The sequence below is a fragment of the Bos grunniens genome, chromosome 8, assembly GCF_055505025.1.
Source record: "Bos grunniens cultivar Pamir isolate PY7600 chromosome 8, Bosgru_T2T1.0, whole genome shotgun sequence".
NCBI lineage: Eukaryota > Metazoa > Chordata > Mammalia > Artiodactyla > Bovidae > Bos > Bos grunniens.
Window position 1 is genome coordinate 88,428,164 of NC_141172.1, and position 22,456 is coordinate 88,450,619.

Below are 22,456 nucleotides of genomic sequence, written 5' to 3' on the forward strand. Positions count from 1 at the left end.
AAGAAAGTGGTCATTCCTGAGTTCATAAAATGTCTCTCTCAGCCTGACGAACATTTCACGGAGAACACCTTACTTGTATGTAGTTTACATTCCTTGGGCAAGGAAGTGGGATCTTACCCACTTCACTTCAATCTTCTAACGATGCCAGTTTATCAACAACCCATCAACTCCTTTCCTCAAAGAAGGCCTTAAAACAGAAACATTTCAACAGCACTAGCCTGAAAATAAACTAAGAGAATAGACAACTGATTTTTCTAAAATAGTATTTGGTAGCCACTCTTACCTCTCGTACATGAAGAGGGACTGGTAACAGCATTATCGGTTACAGACTCAGTCCGATTATTATTTTTCACCACTATTTCACCCTAAAAAGCAAACCAGTTGTTTTCTTACTAGTTCAAACTAAAAATAATCATTATTTTAAAAACATATAGCCTCCTTCACCATTCTTAAAATCTGCAAAATATAGGCTAATTAAAAATTCCAAACATGTAAGTACATAACGTGCAAAGTTAAATTACTTTCTTTTGCCAAATCTCATTCCCCAGAGGAAAAACCACCCATCTACAGCTTAGCTACTAGCATCTTAGCGTTTCGTCGCTTCGGAGATAAACATCTGTGTATCATTTTAAATGGATCTCAATAATGGGATCACACCACACACAGTATCAGGTTAACTTAATAATTTCCAAGTCAGCAAAGATTCTTAAAAGCCAAAGTGCCTGCTGTGAAAGGAAAAGCTGTTTTCATCACACCCCCACACCAAAGCTCAAAAAAAAATCCCTGAAAATGTCCACAAAAACAAATACAAGTCTTCTAATGTGTACTTTCTTTTATAGACAGAAGGCTCCATCATGCATGGAACAAGAGGAACCGAATGACACTTGGGGACAAGACAGTACATTAAGAGAGACCTCAAAGTGACCAGCAGCACCCAAGGTGAAAGGAAAATGATAAACTAAGTGGCTTTAAAATCAATTCTGAAGTTCATATGCTTCAAAAATTCACCCATTTTACCATTTCATCTAAGCTTAGTCAAAAAAAAAAAAAAACAATTGTGCAGCAGCTAAAACTGCTGACTGCTGAATACGCCTTGTGCCACTCCTCTACCTAGTAGAAACCTGGCAACCTCAAAGAGCTGCTTCAGAACCATGGAAAGAACATGCTCCATAACTAGGGCAGAAAGCCACCATTTTCATTAAAAACAAAAATACAGTAAAATCCTCCAAGGGACATCTGCTGATTCCTGGCCCCACAGCAGAGCTCACTAAGAGCCTGGAAATGCCTACATAGCCCTGGGCCCTCTTGCCCCAGGACTTCCCCAGGCAAGGACACACTTCCCTCCAGAGAGCAAGCATGGGTTCCTGAGTCGGCAGGTATCACTTGCTAACCTGCGAATTCCAAATCACTGCCTGACACCCCATACAAATCTTGCAGGAGGTGTCGCCTAGAGCGCTTGCCCCTTCGAGGGAGTGTGGAGCTGTTTGCTTCAATCTGCTGGGGGCCTGAGGCCCCACCTCTAAATAGGATCTCGATAATTTCAGCACGTTGCCTCAAATAAATGCAAGACAAAGGCCACTCGGGAAGTAAATTTTTACTTTCAAATGAAGCATTTCTGGAAACTCCAAAGGCATGGGGAGGTATGGAGTTAGGCAAAGAGAAAGATGCCATTCCCCTTTCTACTGGCACTTTTCTCAGCTTCCAAAACACTGGGCTAGTTCTGGAGGAGGTGATGTGGCATCAGCATAGCTCTGTGCAAGTGGCTACACTCTGAGAAACATTCTCTTCTGGCCCCATCTGTAGGCTGCTGTGTTCTCTAAGGGATTCCAGATAGACACAGTATATAAACATGTTAAGTAATCAAGTAAAAAATCCATCAAATGAGAAAATAAATGATTAAAATGCAGCCTGTTCTTTGAGTAAACTTAACTTTTATGCTCACCAAAGTCAATCAAACACTAGAAATGGCTTACCTATTCAAGAATGATTAAGTAAATTACATGTATTAATATCAAAGATTCAATGTAAGTTATATGTCCAAAAACTATTTAATGACATGGGAAGATTACCATAAAGGTTTTAAAAAATTCAAACACAAACTTGTACATATGTATTCTTAATTGAAGGGAATGCCCCTCAATTCCAACAATGTAACATTAAAAAAAGACTAAGTGCCAAACATGGTTTGCTCTTGGCTGTACAACTTTAGACAGTTTGTTTTTTCTTAATATTTTTCTGGTGTCAGGTTACTAACACCATGAAGGAAAAAAAGTTTCTTTTTATGGCAAAGTTGAGGAAAAACAAAACAAAACAACTCCACATATAATTCAAGAGTGTGAATACATAAGGCACTGAGTGTGTAAACCTCCCCACACAGCATGAGGTGTCCTACTCGTCCACATGCGGAGTACACACAGCAAGTGAGCGTGACCTAAGCGTCAGTCACGCCCCAGCCACCCTGGACCCTATGTACCCTGTACTTTCGTGAGAGCTCACAGGCTTGGAATTATCCACTGACCACCCACGACGAAGGCATGGAGCTCCTCAACTACTCAGCTATTCCACACACCCAGCCAGGGCCCAAAACACAGTCACACAACTGCTACATGAAACTGTGATTTTTCTGTATCAGTCAATCAGCCTTACTTATCGCCACCATGTAAAAGGAAAACACCAGGTGGGACAGCCTAAGGGTCAACATGTTGGGGATGACTTATTTTCAGCACATTATATAAGCCACTACCACCAAGTCTTCAGAGGCTTCAGTATCCAGGCACCCAAAAGAAGCACTAGGACAGGAAATGTAAATTCTTTCTCCATTCAAAAGGTATACGAACTGGGAAGCTCTGTTTTCCTCATTGTTTCTTCTTTCTCCTTGCCTCTACACAGGGATGGGCCTCAATTTGTCAAAAGCCATTTTAGCAACTAGAATCCAACAAAATTTTTTCCTGGAAATCTCAAAATCTGTGTGACAGTAAAATGCTTCAATTTGATGGACTAAAACTTGAGATCAAATACTGAATACAGTGCAATTTAACACTGCAGTGAGATTTTCTGTATCATTGACAGGACAGAGGTGCAGATAAAACTGCCTGGGAAAATTAGAAGTTACACTGTACAGTTCTAACATTACTATTTAATTAAAAAAAAATTCGTTTCTCTGTACTGCAAAGTGTTATCATAATACAATGGTAGAAACAACATTTTCACAATGGGCTATGGAATTCAGTTGAACCAACGACAGAATCTTCCCCTCCTGAGGCATGGCAATGCTTTCTAGCCACCAGAGATGAAGACACTTGCTAAGTGATTCTCTGGAAAGAGCAACACCAGGTGCTACAGCCTGGCCATAAACAGCTCCAACAACACAGAGAGTCACCTAAGTGCACTTAGGAGGCCCCTGCCACCCCACGATGTGAAGTGTATGCAGTGTTTCAGGTGATGTCCCTGCGTAACTGTCCATCACTGAGGAGAAAAGAAGAAAGGGGAACAAAGAGCAGGAGGCTGCACTCACCTCTGATAATACTGCAGAGGGTGTCCCCATTTCTCTGAGAAGAGAAATGTCAGTAGAGGTGGAGCGTAAAGGCCCCCACTCGGGCTGCTTTTGTATCTTTGGTATCTCACTGTTTTCTGGACTCTGCAGTTCAGGAAAATCCAACCTGGTAAATCCAAACTCAGGTTTGGAGGCAGATCCACTCTTTTCAATGATTCTGGATTTCCTGTCTGTTCGTTTATAATAACCATCTGCATTTACAGAATTAAAAGTAAGGGTAAAAATTCAGAGGTTGTTTGATGACCTGTATTCACACTTCAGTTGCAGTGTAGAAAGTCTATTGCTACTGATGCAACAACATATTATTGTCCAAACAGCCTGATTTTTGGTAGCGTTGTTAACCTCTGAAACAGTGGAAAACATAAATGACCATGGGGGTCACCAAGCAGAAAAAAGCAACATGCTGCAAATCTTAGGAGTAATTCTCAACTGGATGAAATAGTTACCTTAACCTGATTGTGCAGCTGGGCATTTCAATTATTCTCAAAACACACTTTAGAGTTTTGTGAGATTAAGGGGACTCTTGCGAATTTCCTTTAAATAATAAATTTTCCATATTTTAGTTTGCTGGAACGAACTAGAGGAAAACAAGTATTAATAGAATTAAACTTATAACCTCTCCCACCTTTCTCCTTCAAATGCAAATGAATGATGCCATAGGTTACAATTCCATAAAGCCCCAGCATTTTAAAAATTGTTTAATTATAAGGCTAGAGTTATTCCAGTTAACTGTTCAACTCTTCTTTCACATTACCATATACCAGAGGATTTATAAATGACATCAACACAAAGAGAAAATGTTATGTATCAAATAACAGTAAATTACACATGTAAATAAATGACAAACCATTTCCAGTAAGTACACTATTACAGAGGTTTTAAGTTATTACATAAATAGATGATGGCTGTGATCAAGGTGCAATAGTAAATAATTTACAGGAAAAAAAAACCAAGGTATCATGTATAATCACTAACTTTCAACCAGAGACTGGAACAGCAGTTCTTAAGCCCAGAACAGACATGTCCTTTGAATAACCATCTTGCCCTGGGTTTGGTATTGTTCAGGATGGGATTTAAACTGTAGTCAACTCTCTCCCCTACTGAAAAGTGTTCCAATAGAAAACCAGAGAAGTTATTTTAGGGATCAACATGATCAAATACAGTACAAGGATATGGCTGTAATTCACTATTTAACAAGTATTTTGAGGTGGTTGATTGTCACCTACTTGCTATGTGATTTTACAGAAGTTCTTGCATAAGACAGTGTAATACCATCTTTGGATAAACTTCAGGATCCCACAGGAAACTTGATTGCCTCAGTTTTTCATGATGAATAAGCCCACAAAAACAGTTTAAAGAACAGAAATGTTTCTGGGAGTAGACAGGGTAGAATAATATAATACACAGAGCATGTTATTTTTACCTGATTTCAAACTATTCTCAGCATGAATGGACACACGAGGTGAATCTTTGACTGATTTTAAATCTGATGATACAGGTCCATCAGTTTTCTTACTGTCAAACTTCTGTTCATCATAGGTTTTCTTCTGCAGGAAACATTAAAAAATAACATTTTTAAGAACACAATCACTATAAAATAAAGGTTTGAATCCACAAATTCATAATTACAACTCAATCATTTTTTAAAAAGGTTAAACCATATGAAATTTTAAATACCTTAAATAACATGCAAGAACTGGCCTGTTCTTTATGTTTTAAATGCTAAAGTGGCCAACAACACCAAGACATTTACAGACCTTAAACACAGCTTTTGTGTCTTGTGAGAGAGGGCACGTGTGCTCACTTCGTGGCTTCAGTCTTTGAAAACCTCCAAAACAACTGGGCTGGTTGTCATCATATGGGGAGCCGGGCACTGGGCAAACATTTTGTGGTGACTGAAGGGTGTAGGGAGAGTAGGCATATGGATGAAGAGGGATCTCAGCAGAGAAATACTGAGATGGAAAAGTTGAAGCTCCAAAAGCCATATCATCGGTATAGAGTTTCTGTCTAAATAAAAAGGGTAAATTTTAGTTGCAGATTTCATACCACAAACCAAGAAGCTTAATATTTTATAATAAACAAAATTTAAATACTATTTTTGAGGTCATTCATTCTAGCACTGAAATACCTCTAATTAAAAACCAAATAAAACCTCTGAGCACTTCTTAACCTGCAAACAAAGATGCTGACTAGTTCCATTTTTTTCATTACGCAGCTGAAACCTCCATAACAGGACCCTATTACAAGGAATATTAGAAAAGCCCAAGGATGCTCTAGCAGCTTTCCACTCTCATACTGTCAAAATATTCGGAAATGCCTCACTCCAGCAACCCTGACCAAAATTTAAGCCATCCAGACCACTCTCTTGGCAGAGGGAGCTTTTATAGAGCCCCCACTGCCCATCCAAATTCCACCCTGACAACCTCCAGGGGCCTGCTCCCTGAGGCCTCTGGGCACCCGCAGACAGCCTGCCCAGCCCCTTTCCTGTTCCAAGCCCACTGCCATATCCTGTGCTCTACTGACTCAGGGGGCTGGGAACACTGTGCACAACGTGGTCCAGGAACTACATGTCCTGCTAATAAGATGGAACTGTCTGTGAACACTGCCACTGCCTCAACTTGCTCAAGTCGCAAGGCTGGAGTGAACTATAATTTAACACTGATTTTTTTGTGTGGCAAATTTAGTATAAGGCCAGAGGTTTCAACCATTTTGCAACAAAGGTTGATACAATGATAAATGCTAAGCAACTGACTTAATGCAAATCACAGTATTCTCGTTCCCACAAATAAGCACCAGCAGGTGTTTCCATGACTTTCGAAGGCTTTGAATTATTTGTAGCAAATCAGTGAAATCCTGAAGTGTAGGGTCCACTGAAAGGCAGGAAGAGTCAAAGCTAAGGATGCTGCTAAGTCGCTTCAGTCGTGTCCGACTCTGTGCAACCCCATAGATGGCAGCCCACCAGGCTCCCCCGTCCCTGGGATTCTCTAGGCAAGAACACTGGAGTGGGTTGCCATTTCCTTTTCCAATGCATGAAAGTGAAAAGTGAAAGTGAAGCAGCTCAGTCGTGTCCGACCTTCAGCGAACCCATGGACTGCAGCTTTCCAGGCTCCTCCGTCCATGGGATTTTCCAGGCAAGAGTACTGGAGTGGGGTGCCATTGCCTTCTCCCAAGCTAAGGATAAGACACCCCATATGATCTTCCAATTGTTCGAATGTCAGGAGATACAAGCATAGGCACCAACTAGTAGAATTTGTATTTCTACTCTGCTACAAGTAAGAGTCTGCAATGAAGGAAAGGAGTCACTATAAACAGGCTAGACCTGTAACACACTGACAGCTGCCAAGTCTCCTACGACCTCCTTCCTGTCAATCTCATTAACCTCTACTACATGGTATCTACTTCTATCACACCACCTGAAAAGCTCCACTAGCCTGGACTTGACAACCTCTGCCCTCTCCTTGCTCTCACTCATCTTCCAAAGGTTCCTCCGTGGCATGGTTCCCACTACACTCTCCCCATTTCACCTGTCAGACTCACTCTGAGCCAGAACCTCTCCTTTTGCTCAGGACTTCACTTCAACCTACTCGCCTTCCAGCACTTTTATCACCTCTAGGCCTCTATCTCCAATTTACAGGTCATTTTCACCCACCCAGCACACACAGATCCAAAACATACGATCCCCAAACCAGCCCCGCTGCCAACTTACGCTCTCACAAACGATCCCCAATCTTTCCAACTGGAACTAGCTACGATCTTTCCCACCAAAACCCGTAAGAACACTTTTCTACTGCAGAAAAGTCTCCCTGTATTTTGTTCTCTATTTCCAGTGCCTAACTCAATCGGAATACTGCAGGCCCCCAGGAGTGTTCCTGATCATTGCTCACAGTGAACTTACTGTGTGTGGAAAACTTCCTGGGTACCAAGCCTTGTGTTGAGAACTTTAGGAGTCTTTGTCTCCCTTGAGCCCCTTCACAGCCCAGTGAGGTCGATGCCATTAAGCCCTGTTTAGTAGAGAAGGGAATGGCAACCCACTCCAGTATTCTTGCCTGGAGAATCCCATGGAGAAAGGAGCCTGGCAGGCCACAGTTCATGGGGTCGCAAGAGTTGGACATGACTCAGCAACTAAACCACCACCACCACCAACCCAATCAAAACCTTCAAGCCCGTTTCCTTAAAAGCTGAGCCAGAAACCAGGTGTGATTATCATGATCCCACCCAAAATACTCCCAAAGTTCTCTATTTCCTATCCAACAAACCTAACTTTTCAGCTGTACCATGTAGGCCAGTGGACTAGTGGCTCCCCTCAACAATGGGACCTTACTTCTCTACTGTCTCCCAAATATCTTGCATCCGGTCCCCTCTGACCTGTCAGGAATCCAGTCACTCCTCCACCCACCAACTTGACATGAGCCACACTGTGGAGAACCACTAATTCACAAAGCGTATGTGCATGCTTAGATGCTCAATCGTGTCCGACTCTTGAGACTCCATGGGGCCCACCATGCTCCTCTGTCCATGGGATTTTCCAGGCAAGAATACTGGAGTGGGTTGCCATTCCCTTCTCCAGGGGATCTTCCTGACCCAAGGATTGAACCCAGGTCTCCTGAATTACAGGCAGATCCTTTACCACTGAGCCAGGGAAGCCCCAGTTCTCACAAATGAGAGTTTTAACCTAAAAGCAACCACTGGCACTGTAATTTTCACATTATACTACAAGATACCAAGAGCAAGAGCAGCTGAACTCAGGTCAGAAGGACGGAATGCTAATTCTGATCCTGGTGCTATCTCCTTGAGAAATTTGGGACAAACATTTATAGCCTCAGTTTTTCTTGTGTAGAAATAACACTACATCTCCCTGCCAAACTCATGGATTTTGGCAAGCATGAAATCAATGTATTCAGTAATTCCCAAACAAAACACACACTTCCTCACACCTGTGTTACACAGGATTTGTCACAAAGCACATACTATGACAATCAACAAAATCATTTTCTGGGGAGGATGACTGGCAACAAAGAACTTACTTTGTTTGCATAACCTTTATTTGTCCATTATACCAGTAAATACTCAGTACTTCCCAAACATGGCCATTCTACATACTAGGATACTTCTAATGATATTTGTCCTGCCTATAACATAAACTTGAAGGAGACTGATAGTGTGTTTTCTTTCATCTTCACCATAGTTCATGAGACAGGCCTTCCCCCACTTAGGAACTAGTGCTTTTCCATATAGTAGCCTTTAGCTAATGAACTCCAAATGAATAGATGAGTCCTTTGGCATGCACTGCTAGAAGTACTAGAGGTGGACATTCAGCAAAAGGTCACTCCTTCCTTTAAGGACACAGAGAACTAGGTTGCCATAGCGGAAGAAGTAGAAAAGAGGACATGTTTGTTATAGAAAATTTCAGTCCTTTTTTCAAGGCAGCAAGAGATCTCCATTTAAACAAAATCTGATTATAGTAAAACAACTCTTAACTTATATTAGAATTAACTAGATAATCACTTCTTCACTGTGTAAAGTCTCACCACTTCATCCCCACTTTAAAGGCTCTCATTCTTTCTAAGCTTGCTCTTTGGTTTCATGACTCCATTGTCCTTAAATCGTTTTCTTGTCAGGCAGGAATATGGTCAGTCAACCTTTTCAGTGGTTATAAATATTAAAAAAAAAAAAAAAAAAAATCAAAGCTATAAGGGAATAAGGGGTTAAAAAAGCATAATTTTAAAATTTAGCATCAAGCATCCTTAAGCCTCTGATTAGTCTCAACGTGTTATAGCTGGAATGCTGCTTTAGCTGTATGACTGTTTTCCACCTTTATTTTAGGTCACTAGAATTTTACCCAGCAGATGGCTTAAGAGTTTTTATCACAGACTGAGATACAGCTTGTATTTTATCATGTGAGCCCACTCAAGGTAGGAAATGACTTAACTGAGACCCATGTCAACCTTCCTATTACAAAGGAAGAAATTACAATGGAAAACTTGGCATTCCTACCAAACACTTTCAAGCATATTCTGTCAGGACTTCAATTTTAGTCAAAAAATATAACTTTTCTTATTTCCTAAACATACCAGACAATCCAATGATTTTCTTATTTATTCCAACTTTTATTTTTGTGAACACAGCTCTAGAATTTATATGAAGTATAAACTATTTTCAGGTACACCATGCAGGTATGGGGGGAATAGGTAACAAGTCTGACCCAAAACAACAAAACATAAAGATAAGGATTTTCACATAAGCATAAAGGTGATTCATGCCTTAAAAATAAATCTACAAATAATCCACACAATCATGTGAAAGACTTAACACTTATTTTTCTACCTTCAGCTAATAAATGGAAACCATTTTGTAACTACCTACAGAATAAATCCCGGGGAGGAAAAACAACATTTAAAGGACAAAATAAGCCTTCTTTCAGCTCAAATCTGTAAGAATTTATAACCAAAAATTTGTAGGATCCATCTCCACAGGACAGTTATAAAGCAAAACAGTTAAAAGCAAACCTCAGCAATTTCCAAACACTTTATCTGCACAGAGAGGCAGCCCTGGTTGCTAGCCCCCCTCCATCACTGAGCAGCGTTTTTCAATGTTACACCCTAAAACTGAGGAGCATGTTTATTTATTTATTTGGGCTTTTCTTTGCCCCATTTGCTCTCACCCACTTGTTCCTGCCATTTCATCACCCATAAATACATGATACAGTTTTAAACTGTAGGCACAACAGACTTGCATTCCCCATTAATAAATGCAATGCAGTCTCCATATTTTCTCTGCCCCAAATAACCAAATGAATATGGAGGAAAAAAAGGAGAGCTGAATCTTCAGTTTTTCGTGTGCTACACAGTTAAGTTGTGCTGTACATTTCCTTCTTGGATGAGGAGCATCTTCTCCAGTTGCTCTGAAAACGTTAACGTGATAGCTGCAGAATATTTCCAGTCTAATTACCATTAAAGTCAAGCAATAAGGTCCCCATGTTAAGGCAAGACTTTGGGAAGAATACCTACTCAGGCACTGCTAGTTCTTGGACACATGGATAGTATGGGGTGGCTGCACAGCTAGGGAAAACCCGCGCTTCTGAAGACTCTGACCATCCCACATTGAGCCCAGCAAATTTGGGGACAAATGGTTTGACATCTGCTGACAACTTGATGCCCTGAGGAGAAAAAGAGGGTTATGGTTACAAACTTTCTAAGATCAACCAAGTGGGGAAAAAAACAACAAAGAGTCCCTCCCATCTCAAAGCCCCAGAAATGCTAATCCCAGTGCTGCAGTTCAAATATATCTGCCCAGCAAATACAAGAATTTGTTAGCAATTTCTTCCCAAACCCTTTTTCACTAGAAAAGCCAGTCAATCAAATATTAAAAATAGAAAATAAGGACAACCATTTAAAGTAGGAATAAAAGTCAACCCAGACTGCAGAGTTAGAACTACAAGTGACGTTTCCTTATCTTTAAGGTAGAATACAGTAGTTTACCTCTCGACTGAGTTAAAGGATAACAAACTATCAAACTTAACTGTAGCACTCAAAACGCACATGCTCCTTAGACTTTATTGGTTCTATTAAATTTCTCAAGGAACTTAGAACAGCTGCTTTTCACTCAGCGAACCAATAAAGGCTGTCTTATTAAAAACCAAAAGCAAGTTTTGCCAGAAAATCTTTGTATCGCCACAAGCCCTTGAAATATGAATATAAAATGTTGGTTGGATTTTTCTTTCCGTTTTTAGATCTGTATTGAGAAACATACTTTCACTAGCAACTTATAATCATGTTTTTTCATTCTTGTGAAAGCCGGTTTTTGCGATAGTCAGGGCTCCTGCTAGAGGTTACTCTTAGCTAGTCCAGCAGAGACTTCCGCTTCAGAAAACGTATTCACAAGCTTTAAACAAGTGGTTCCTGCTCACGAATGCGGTAAGGATACACGGTCGCGCAGCTCCTCCGCAGCCTCGGGACTAGTGGCAGTTTCCCGTTGACGGAGTCCTTCCTCATTTCGTTTAACCGCGGGCCGTGTGGACGCGCCCAGGGCTAGGGGTCGCGGCCGCCCGGCCCGACATCCCCCGCCCTGTCCCCAACCAGCCTCCGGCCCACGCTAATCCACTTCCCACCCCATCCGCGCAAGGCCAGCACTCTGGGAGGCCCAGGGCCGCCATCCTCACCTCGGCCGCGGGCTCCCGCCGCCCCTCCGATGCCATGGCGGGCGGCTGGGAAGAGGTCCGGCCGGGGAGGCAATAGCCGCCCCGTCGGCTGGCGGGACCGAAGGGCGACAGTCCTCCTCCCCGCCTTTCCACCTTCGGAGAGGACGCCAGGAAGTGCGTCACAAAAACGCGCCTCGGCCCGCCTTACTTCCGGTCGGAAGTGCGCGGGGCGGCAATTCTGCGCCTGCGCGAGGTACCGGCATGGTGAGTAGTTGAAGCTGCATCCTCGCGCGTGTAGTTTGGAGTTAACTTGAGGCTGTATCCGCAAAGATAGCGGACAAACCGCGGGATGTGGTTAGCCAGGCCCGCACGAGGGGTCGGTGCACGGGGTGGCGGGCACCTGGAGCTAGAGAAGGGTCTGTGGGGAGTTGGGGGCCTTAAGGAAACCGCATACCTTGTGGACCTACAAAGGGAGAAAGTCAAGATTTGGCATCTTACATTTCCAGGAGCCTAGAGCAGTTTGGAGAAGGCAATGGCAACCCACTCCAGTACTCTTGCCTGGAAAATCCCATGGGCGGAGGACCCTGGCAGGCTGCAGTCCATGGGGTCGCTAAGAGTCGGACACGACTGAGCGACTTCACTTTCACTTTTCACTTTCATGCATTGGAGAAGGAAATGGCAACCCACTCCAGTGTTCTTGCCTGGAGAATCCCAGGGACGGGGGAGCCTGGTGGGCTGCCGTCTATGGGGTCGCACAGAGTCGGACACGACTGAAGCGATTTAGCAGCAGCCGAGCAGTTTGGAAGAAACCACGAAAAAGAATTTCAAAACTGCTCAGTTCAACAAAGGGCTGTTGACCACTAGGAAATGTGCTGGGAGAGGAAGAGATGGACAAGCAGGGTGGAAGTAAGCAATCCTAGGGCAGGTGGTGGTAGGTAGAATGGGAAGTAGAGGGCGGTGCCTGGGAAACGGAATGAGGGAGGGGGAGCGCAGATCCTAGAACTTTTGCTTACTTGGTGAAAAGTGGAAGCTGTTTGACCAGTAGAGGTTAATTAGGTTGAACATCCTAAACTGGAGGCTAATTGTAGGTTCTCTGGTGGCTCAGAGGATAAAGCGTCTGCCTGCAAAGCAGGAAACCCGGGTTCAATCCCTGAGTTGGGAAGATCCCCTGGAGAAGGAAATGGCAACCCACTCCAGTATTCTTGCCTGGAGAATCCCATGGACAGAGGAGCCTGGCGGGCTACAGTCCACGGGGTCGCAAAGAGTCTGACACGACTTCACTTTCACTTTATGTTGAGTGACTACCAGGTATTTCAAGCAGTAAATGCAGGCAATTCCAGCTCATCTCCTGGTGTTCTGTGCGCCTCTCACAGGTCAAACCTCCAGAGTGGAATGAGGCTTGGGATCTGACAGTAAGCAGTGCTGGAGATTGAGCATTATGCAGTATGCTGGTCTGTGCTAAATACAATCAAGTTTACTTAACAATTCTGAAGTTTTTCTGTTGGCCCAACCCTGAACCTGGAGCCAGTGGACCCATGGGGATGGGAGTAAGTTCTAGGCTCTTGCCCATCACCACACTGCCCTAAATATTTATCGTGCTTATTATGTGAAAGCACTACCCTTTTCAAAGAGAGGTGTGTACAGAGGACCAGCATACTGGGGGTCTTATGCTTATTGGCAGCTTAGCTAAAAGGTTTCTTCAGCATTGCAATGATGATAAAAAGCCTGTGTTTGGATTAACTGAAATATTTCCTTAGCAGTTAAAAGAATTGGACACAAAATGCACACCATGTTAGAAGTTTTAAAAATGCTATGATCCCCCTTTGGCACATGGAGAAGAGAAATGGGGTTAAGTGGTTTCTCCCAAGGCAGTAATTACATAAATTAGTGAAGTAACCCAGAGTATTAAGTTGGGTTTCTTTTTGTTTACTTGGAGATTCTAAGACAATTCTCTAGGAACTAAACAACAGAGCTATAAAATCTACCTTGGCTCTATCAAACTTATCCCTAGTTCTTAGTATCTTCATAAGTGAATTTAAATGGTACCTGGAATCACAACCAAGCTGATAGGTTTAAACCCACTTAACATTTTATTTCTTTGAAGTGAATTTATTTCCTCAGGACTATAAAACTGAAATCATCCAACATCCTCAACAGTCCCAAGTTAACCTTAAGAAAACAAACCTCAGTAACTTCAAAGAGTAATAAATGCAACGTACAAACTTTATTTAACAAAAGTAACAGATAATGTCAAACAGGCACTTATATTAAAAGAAAAACTGACTAGAAGAAATTTTTATCTTAAAACACCTTACAGTAACCTACTTGCAGTTGCATTTAACTGAGCTCTGTTGCTGTGAAGAATACAGCTCATGCACAGGTATGGATGAACAATTTGTACATTTTTCAAGTATTCACTGAATACTACCTTATATACACATATACATTAAATTTGAGAAAGATTTAATTGATGATCCCCAGATAAGCTTCATTTTTGTTGATCTTTTGGAAGAGGCCGTCTAAAGAGAAGGATGTGTGGTTCTGTGGAAACAAAATGTTTTATATTAATATGGTTAATTTTCATTCCTTCAACAAAAAATTATAAGAATTCTCAATTGAACCAAAATAAAGTAAATCCACAGTCAACTGATGTTATTTATTAAGGTATCTGAAATTTTGCTTTTAAGTTACTATCAACAATAAACAAATCAACATTAACAATGAGAATTTCCCCCCAGTTAATTTTACACACTCTGGAGAAAAGGAAAGTAAAGAAGTCATTTGAGAAGGGTTTCTATCTTTAGAATCTCAATTCCAATGAAAAGTAAAGAAAAAGGTTATCTGTTGTGGGGAAAACAGTTAACACCTCATTAAAAAACCGTAGGTCCCAGGGGCCCTCCTGGTAGATTCTGTTTCAGTAGATGGAGGACTGAGTAGGAACCTACAGGTAAGGTCCTCAGTTGCTTTGTATTATCTGGAGAAAGACCTTTTTAATATAATTACATGCTCCGATCCCAAGATAGTTACAAGTTTGAGTTTTTGCTGCTGATGCTTTTCTTTAAAAGTATAAATCAAGATAGCTTTAGCTTTATCTAATTCATATCATTAAGTTATGGCTCAGTTGGTAAAGATCCACCTGCAATACAGGAGATCTGGGTTCGATTCCTGACCTGGGTCAGGAAGATTCCCTGGAGAAGGAAATGGCAACCCACTCCAGTATTCTTGCCTGGGAAATCCCATGAACAGAGGAGCCTGGCACACTACAGTTCATGGGGTCACAAAGAATCAGACATGACTGAGTGACTAAACCATCACACTTAATTCAGCTTCTATGCCTTCAAATTTTATTCAAAGCAATAAATCCTTTTAGATTTATTGATAACCCCCAAACACCATGGAGTTTCTTAGTCTAGCTTACTAATAGTTTACCAATAATCTAGAAAACTGTTCACTTCAAATTGCATCAGTTTCTATACATAGAACTCCTAGACACACAACCCTAAATTAAGTTCTTAGTTTTCAAATAGACACCAGAATTCTAAATATATTTACGGCAAAATACTTCAAGATACTACTAGCAATGACACAGATTTTAAAATAGAATAACCTGTTTCTTTTTTTACTTCATAGGTTATTTTTGCAGATACAAGAATGCATTCTTTTCACTATGTAAACTGTTGTTTACTATAAAATTAGAACCCTCTCTAGGAAGTCATTCAAAAATAGTCAAGCTTATCACTTACTTAGGATATCACTTACTTAGGGATATCATTGAAACATCAGTATTACTAACAGATTTTCAACAACCACTATTTATTTTCAGTCAATTAATGCTTCTCTAAAAACTTACCTGGTTCATGAATCATGTAATGAACCCAGCCTAGACTCTGTTGGACACCAAGTCTCCTCCACTCCTCTTCAGACATCAGATGGGTTTTTGGTACTTGTTTGGAAAGTTCTCTGGGTAACATGACATGTCTGTTAAAAAAAATATAGCCAAATATTAGTACTCTATGTGGATATGCCTTTCCTACAATTATGGTTGCTTTACACATCCATCTTTAGGACACTTAAAAAAGCAACCCTGTTACATTATCACTGGCATCAATCTTAAGAACTACTTAAGTAGTTCGACCACCTTTAATTCTTATTTTTGATGGCCTGTGTTCAAATTAGAAATTAGAATATGTACTCCAAAAGTACAAAGCATTTTATTTACGATTAACATTTTTCCCTAATAGAGACTGCTTGCTAATTGTCTCAATCTTCTTCAGGAATAGAACCTCAAAAACTAAGTGGGACACATGGTTATCCAAAACACCCCAGCCTCCCCTGCAGCTACCTCTGATCACATGACTAAATCGACCAATAGGATAAAAGCAGAAAATATGCACCTTATGGAAAGCATCCTAAAAAGAAAAGAGCATGCCCATTTTCATTTTTCGCCTTCCTGTTGGTTACAAAGCAGATTGATGTGATCAGGGAGCAAGAGAAGTCATCTAAGACCATAGCTGCTGCTGCTGCTAAGTCACTTCAGTTGTGTCCAACTCTGTATGACCCCATAGACTGCAGCCCACCAGGCTCCCCGGGTCCCTGGAATTCTCCAGGCAAGAACACTGGAGTGGTTGGGTTGCCATTTCCTTCTCCAATGCATGAAAGCGAAAAGTGAAAGTGAAGTCGTGTCCGACTCTTCGTGACCCCATGGACTGTAGCCTACCAGATTCCTCCATCCATGGGATTTTCCAGGCAAGAGTACTGGAGTGGGTTGCCATTTCCTTCTCCACTAAGACCACAGAAGTAATCATAAATTGAGAATGGTCCCTGATTGTAAGAGCTGCAAATAACCTGTTACCTGATTTCTATCTTCTACCTAATTGTTGATTAGTCTCAAGAGAAATGTACAGTGCTTTTGTACACATCTTATGTATACCCTACAAAATACAGCAATATTTTATGTTTAAGTGGAAGTCACATCCCTACCTTAACCATAAACCATAGAAATAGTCTAACCATCATCAAGATTTGATCACAAGGGAAAAATCTGTAAGTAGCTTCAATCAGATGGAGAATCTACATGTATTTGTTTTCCCCCTGCATGGGTATATATTGGGCTTCCCTGGTGGCTCAGAAGGTAAAGAATCTACCTGCAACGTGGAAGACCCAGGTTTGATCTTTGGGTCAGGAAGATCCCCTCCAGAAAGGAATGGCAGCCACTCCAGTATTCTTGCCTGGAGAATTCCATGAACAGAGGAGCCTGGTGGCCTACAGTCCATGGGGTCACAAAGAGTCGGACACGGACTGAACAACTAACACTTTCACACTTTCTAACTACATATAAGGAGAATTGTTCCCCAAAGTTAACTGTCAGTACCAAGTGCTTTTCATGGAGGGTGTCGAGGTAAAGAAGGCAATAACAGTACAAACAACAAAGGAGCTACTAAGATAACATTGCAGGATACAATTAAATTTCCTTCTCTGAAGATTACTGCCCTGTTTCATAAAAGTTTAAAGTAGCTTGGTCAAGAAACAACAGCTTTAATTAATACTGGATTAAATATTAATCCAGATTTTAGTAAGATTGTAGTTATATTCTGTCCATTACTGCATATCCCCAGCTGAATTCTTGGTCAGCATCACATAATTGAACATTATTATCAACACATTACAGGATTAGAACTGTGTAGTATATAAAAATAAGACAATTGACTTCAAACAAAGAGACTTTTCCAATGCAATTAGGTATTACTAATCTGCAAGGCTGCCCAGAGAAATCATCAATTTTTCTCCAGAGAATACAGATTTACAAGACATTAGGGAGAGAGGAAAAAAAGGAGACCGACCCGCTGTTACTGAATGTACGCTTTCTAACTCAAATAGCTTTCTTGGAAATCTAAAAGGATAGCAGACAGAAAAGGTCACTGTTTGGCCCCGCCTACACGTTAGCAGTTTCCCAGGATGCAGCGTCCTAGTCACCACCCAGGAGGACTGGGCGGAGCTGGTGTTTGAAGCCACACCCTAGTTAAGTCTCCGGTAAGCGTTAAGGCCATTAAGTTTAAGAGTTCCTTTCCTCCCACAATCCAATTTGCTTATCTAACACATTTAGGAACTACGCTCTAGTTCCAGCACATAATGATGCAGAAGCCAAAAAAAACAACAACAACAAAAAAAAGCCTCAAAGCAAAAAATTTGGCCGATATAAACTAACAGAAAAAAAAAAAGCCCCAAAGTCGTTCGAGTTCTCAATTTAGTCTCAAATGGAAGCCCCTTCAATATTAACCCAAGGTTACCACGCACCAGCACCCGCTCAAAGTCGCCATACCCACACTACACATTCAAATCCCAAGCAAGCTCGTTTTGGGGGGGATTCCCCCACAAACTAATTTTTAGTGCCATCAACTTCAAAAGAGTTTCTCTGGCGACGTTACCTGACCAAAATCGCCCTTCCGACCGCCCCTCGCCCGCTGTGACTGGGGTGGGGGGCGTTTGCCTGAATGCCATGTAGGCCGAAATTTTTAGGAACAGCTGGGCTTTTATGCAGGCGTCGACTCTCCGCGCCAGGCTTCAGCCACGCCTGGCCCCTTTAGGCCCTCGGTCCCTTTCCTTTAGGGCGGCAACTGTGCACCAGAAGCGGCCCCTTCTGCGCTCCAGCTTCGTCCCCCTCACAGACAGGAACAAAGAGCGGAAGGCGGCCGGGCCGGCCCGCCAGACGAGGAGAGGCGCGCGCTCCCACCCCGGCGGCCCGACCCCAACACAACAGCGACTCCCGGCTGGCCCCCGACCTGACCTCCGGATCCCAACCCTAACCCCAGCCCCAAGCTCGTCGACCCCGACTCTGGGTCCCAGGTTCTCTCCCCTGACCGGAGTTCCAGCTCAGGCTCGCCCGAGGCCGCGGCCGAGGTAGGCTGTCCGGCCTGCTCACCGGTATTCGTAGTGTTCATCGAAGTACTTGTCCGAGTAGTAGATCTGCTTATGGGCCATCCTGCAGGTGGGCGGTGGGCAGCAGCTGACTAGAGCGAAGCGGCGCGAAGACAGGGCGCAGGTGAGGGAACGTCCGGGTCAGGTGAAGGCAACGACTCGACTGAGACCAACCGACCGTAAGCCGAACGAGCCAGGTTTGAATCCGACAGCCCGCCGCTGATTGGGTAACGGTGTCGACCAATCACCTTCCGCGCATCCTGCGAGGGGGGGTTGCAACCGGCTCCTAGCCTATCGTCACCGCCTTTCTGTGGCGTTTGCACAAGATTAGCCAATCAGAGGCCTGTTGCGAGGTCGTCCCAGGAAAGAAGTGATGATTGGCGTGGCGTGGGGGCGGGGAGCTCCTAACGAGAAGGGAGTGACCATGGAAGGGCGGAACCAGGACGTTAGGGGCCATAGGGCGCGTGCGCAGGGGTTTAGAAGGTTCCAGGTCCGCTGAGCCGTTTGGACAGCCAGGCTGCGGGAGGGGTACGGTATCGCGAGGTTTGGCGAGGCCCGGGAGTGGGAGGGGGCTGCCTGTAGAGCTGTTGTCAGTTTGTCGGCGCACCCTCAGCTGCCGGTGCTAAGTGACTGAAGTACGTGGGAGGTGAGGAATTCCGGCAGCCCTGCTGCTGTTAAGTCGCATCAGTCGTGTCTGACTCTGTGCTATCCCATAGACGGAAGCCCACCAGGCTCCCCCGTCCCTGGGATTCTCCAGGCAAGAACACTGGAGTGGGTTGCCATTTCCTTCTCCAGTGCATGAAAGTGAAGTCGCTCAGTCGTGTCCGACTCATAGCGACCCCATGGACTACAGCCTACCAGGCTCCTCCATCCGTGGGATTTTCCAGGCAAGAGTACTGGAGTGGGGTGCCATTGCCTTCTCCGCCGGCAGCCCTAGACTGAGGGAAAGACAGAGAAAGAGGGAAGAGTGAGGGGAAGAGCCTTAACCCGGGCGCGCCCAGCCGTTCTGTGGCGTAGAGATCCGGAAAGCCAAAGTTGTGCCGGGACGTGAGGAAGACGTCAGAATACCCCACCGCGGCGAGGCCGCATGGAGTATCCCGGAACCTCGCCGCAGAGTGCTGCGGGGGTGCGGTGCAAGGCCGTTGCCCAGAGACCTCTATTAGGGGAAAATTGTCTTCCCACGCCGTTCGCACATTCTGACAGCTCTATAGATAGGCGTGTGTGCGAGCGTATGGGAAAATAAAAATTACTAAAATAATGATGTTTGGTAGAGGACGACGGTATTAAAAGTGATTTGTAAAAATTCCTTTGGCTTGTTACTCTTGAAATCTAATTTAAAATTAAGGTACTTGTAGGGGGTTCCCTGGTGGTCTAGTGGTTAGGCCTATGCGCTTTCAATGTCGTGGACCCTAGCTAGATCCCTGGTAGGGAACTAAGATCTCACATGCCCCGTGGCCAAGAAGAAAGTGTTTTTCACTTTTTCCACAATGAGCGTGTGGGTAGTGCAGCACAGTACCGGTAAGAGCTTCATTGTCCTGCCACTGCTTCCCTCCCACGGGATGACCGTTTTATCCTTTGACTCTCAGCCTAAGGATTCCCTGTTCCGAAAGTCGTCTTCATCACCTGTTCGGAGGAAGTCCCCACCGTCCCCAATCCTCTCCATTCTTGCCCAGCAGTTGCACGCTCACTCGGGTGCTGTGCCCCCACCCGCTCTATAACATATCTTCCAGTAAACCACTGTGGCAGGCATGTCTGTTTTGTGCACCACTTTATACCCGGCACGTAACGGTTCCTTGTGCTCCACTCCCTAATTTTCAAGCAACAATTAATTTTCAAGTAATGTATGCCTAAATAATTAAACATAATAATGTGCCGTAATAATAAAGTTGAGAATAAAGAGATTTTCCTGGTGATCCAATGATTAAGATTCTGAGCTTCTCCTGTAGGGGATACGGGGTTGGATCCCTGGTGGGGCAGGTAAGATCCTGCCCATGCCAAACATCAGGGCCAAAAAAAAAAAAAAAAAGATATAAATAAACCTTTATGAGAGACGGTTAAGGAAATCACTAACTTTTTGGCAGAACTTAAGAAAGAAAATCTTACTAAGAGGTATGTAAGAGACTGCTGTGAAAAATCTCAAACAGAAAAGCAGAATAGTAATAAAATCAGCTTCCATAGACCAGTTGCTCACCTTCAGCTGTTAACATTGGCCCATCTTGTTTCAACTCTTCCCCTTTTCCCTATAATATCTTTAAAGAGAGTCCAAATAAAATGTCATTTCACTCTGAGATAATACATTTTTGTATATATCCGTACACGGTATAGAGTCTCAAGAAAAACTTTAAAAATATTTTAGCACCATGTCATTTCTACACTAGTGATTCCTCTTTTTTCTCTAATAGTTGTTTTCTACTTGGTCTCTCTGTCTTTCCTTCATCTGCTTCCCCCTACCTGTCTTCCTGTACTGGCTCAAGAAGCCAGAGAAAAACTGAAGAGTCCTATGCCAATTAACCTAGAGCAATAATTGAAAGTCCAACTGTATGGTAACAGCTGCATAAGGGTGAACAGGAAAAAACGTTGAACTATATACTTAAAAAGGGTGAGCTGTATGTATGGGACATGAATATTTCAGCTCAAATTAAATTTTCAAGAAAGAAAAACCACTGGACATATATGGCTTTACAGAAAAGTTTTACCAAGCTTCCAAGTTCTACCAAGAGTTTATTTCATAGAATAAAGTCTTCTGCTCTATAAGAATTTATTGGGCAAGAATAATATTGATTCAAAAAAAAAAAAAACACAAAGTAGATGTCCCTTTCACTCAAAGACATACATGTAAAAATTTCAAATAAAATGCTGGCTAACGGAATCCTATTGTGCTTCTTAAAAGGATGATTTTACTATCTCCAAATGTAAGAATAGTTTAATATTAGAAAATTTGTTGATCTAATTCACCACATTAACAGTGTAAAGGAGAAAAAAATGATCCTCCCAATGGATGCAGGGAAAAAAGTTTGCTAAAATTCAATGCTCCTATAATCAGCAGTAAAGAACCTACCTGCACTGCAGCAGGAGCCTCAGGTTCAATTCCTGTGTGGAGAACCCCTGAAGAAGGAAATGACAATCCTTTCCAGTATTCCTGCATGGAAAATCCCACTGACAGTCCAAGGGGTCGCAAAAGAGTCGCACACGACTTAAAAACTCAACAACAACAATGGATGCAGGAAAAAAATTGCTAAAATTAATTACTCCTATAATACAAACTCTTAGTAAACCTACCACTCACTGGTGATACCACTCTTAGCAATTAGAAGTAAGAGGAAGCTTTGTTAACCTTGTAAATCTATCTGTAAAAAACATAATTCTTATGAGAAAACATTGGAAGCATTCTCTTTAAAATGTTCTATTGTCTCCAGTTAGATTGAACAATGTTTGAAAATCAGCACAATTAAGAGAGGTTTAAGACAAATTAGTAAGAGAGAAACAATTGTTTGTGACTGATGTAATCATCTATATGTATAAGATTAATATCCAAGGTCTATTGCATTCCTGTACACCAGAAACAATAACTAGAAAACCTATTTAAAAATAATGTATCAGCATCAAATGTTACATACCTAGGAATAAGCCTAATAAAGGATATGCAAAATTATGAAACTTTGAAAAACATAAATGAAGTCTTGAATAAATGGGCAAATATACTGTGTTCTTGCTTAGGAAGACTCAGTATGGTTAAAATATAAATTATTTCCAAATAGATTGTAGAGTTAGTCTAATTCCAATAAAAGTACCACATTCAAAGGACTTAACTTGACTCTAAAATAATATGAATAAGGAAATGGCTAAGAATA

The 22,456-nt window shown here is 42.5% G+C and overlaps 2 protein-coding genes across 22 annotated transcripts in view; both read right to left on the reverse strand.

The window, feature by feature from the left end:
• Window positions 1–11,847, reverse strand: part of SECISBP2 (SECIS binding protein 2) — a 36,864-nt gene extending 25,017 nt beyond the window's left edge. For 10 of the 21 annotated variants that reach the window (XM_086414493.1, XM_086414491.1, XM_086414488.1 and 7 more), the window contains exons 1-5: window positions 11,712–11,847; window positions 10,561–10,709; window positions 5,311–5,560; window positions 4,977–5,100; window positions 3,515–3,744 (exon numbers count right to left, since the gene is read on the reverse strand). In XM_086414493.1, coding sequence (XP_086270619.1) covers window positions 3,515–3,744; window positions 4,977–5,100; window positions 5,311–5,560; window positions 10,561–10,709; window positions 11,712–11,747 — 789 coding nt within the window. In that variant the 5' untranslated portion in view covers window positions 11,748–11,847. Of the gene's footprint in view, window positions 1–283; window positions 366–3,514; window positions 3,745–3,999; window positions 4,131–4,976; window positions 5,101–5,310; window positions 5,561–10,560; window positions 10,710–11,711 lie in introns of those variants that run through there. The other 11 variants (XM_086414498.1, XM_086414487.1, XM_086414484.1 and 8 more) reach the window with 5 other exon arrangements.
• Window positions 11,848–13,895: 2,048 nt separating this feature from the next.
• On the reverse strand, window positions 13,896–18,770 carry CKS2 (CDC28 protein kinase regulatory subunit 2). The gene is made up of 3 exons (XM_086414506.1): window positions 18,610–18,770; window positions 15,541–15,668; window positions 13,896–14,231 (listed from the first exon to the last, which is right to left on the reverse strand). The coding sequence occupies exons 1-3, from the start codon at window positions 18,666–18,668 to the stop codon at window positions 14,179–14,181; spliced, it is 240 nt and encodes a 79-aa protein (XP_086270632.1). The 5' UTR covers window positions 18,669–18,770; the 3' UTR covers window positions 13,896–14,178.
• Window positions 18,771–22,456: the final 3,686 nt, after the last annotated feature.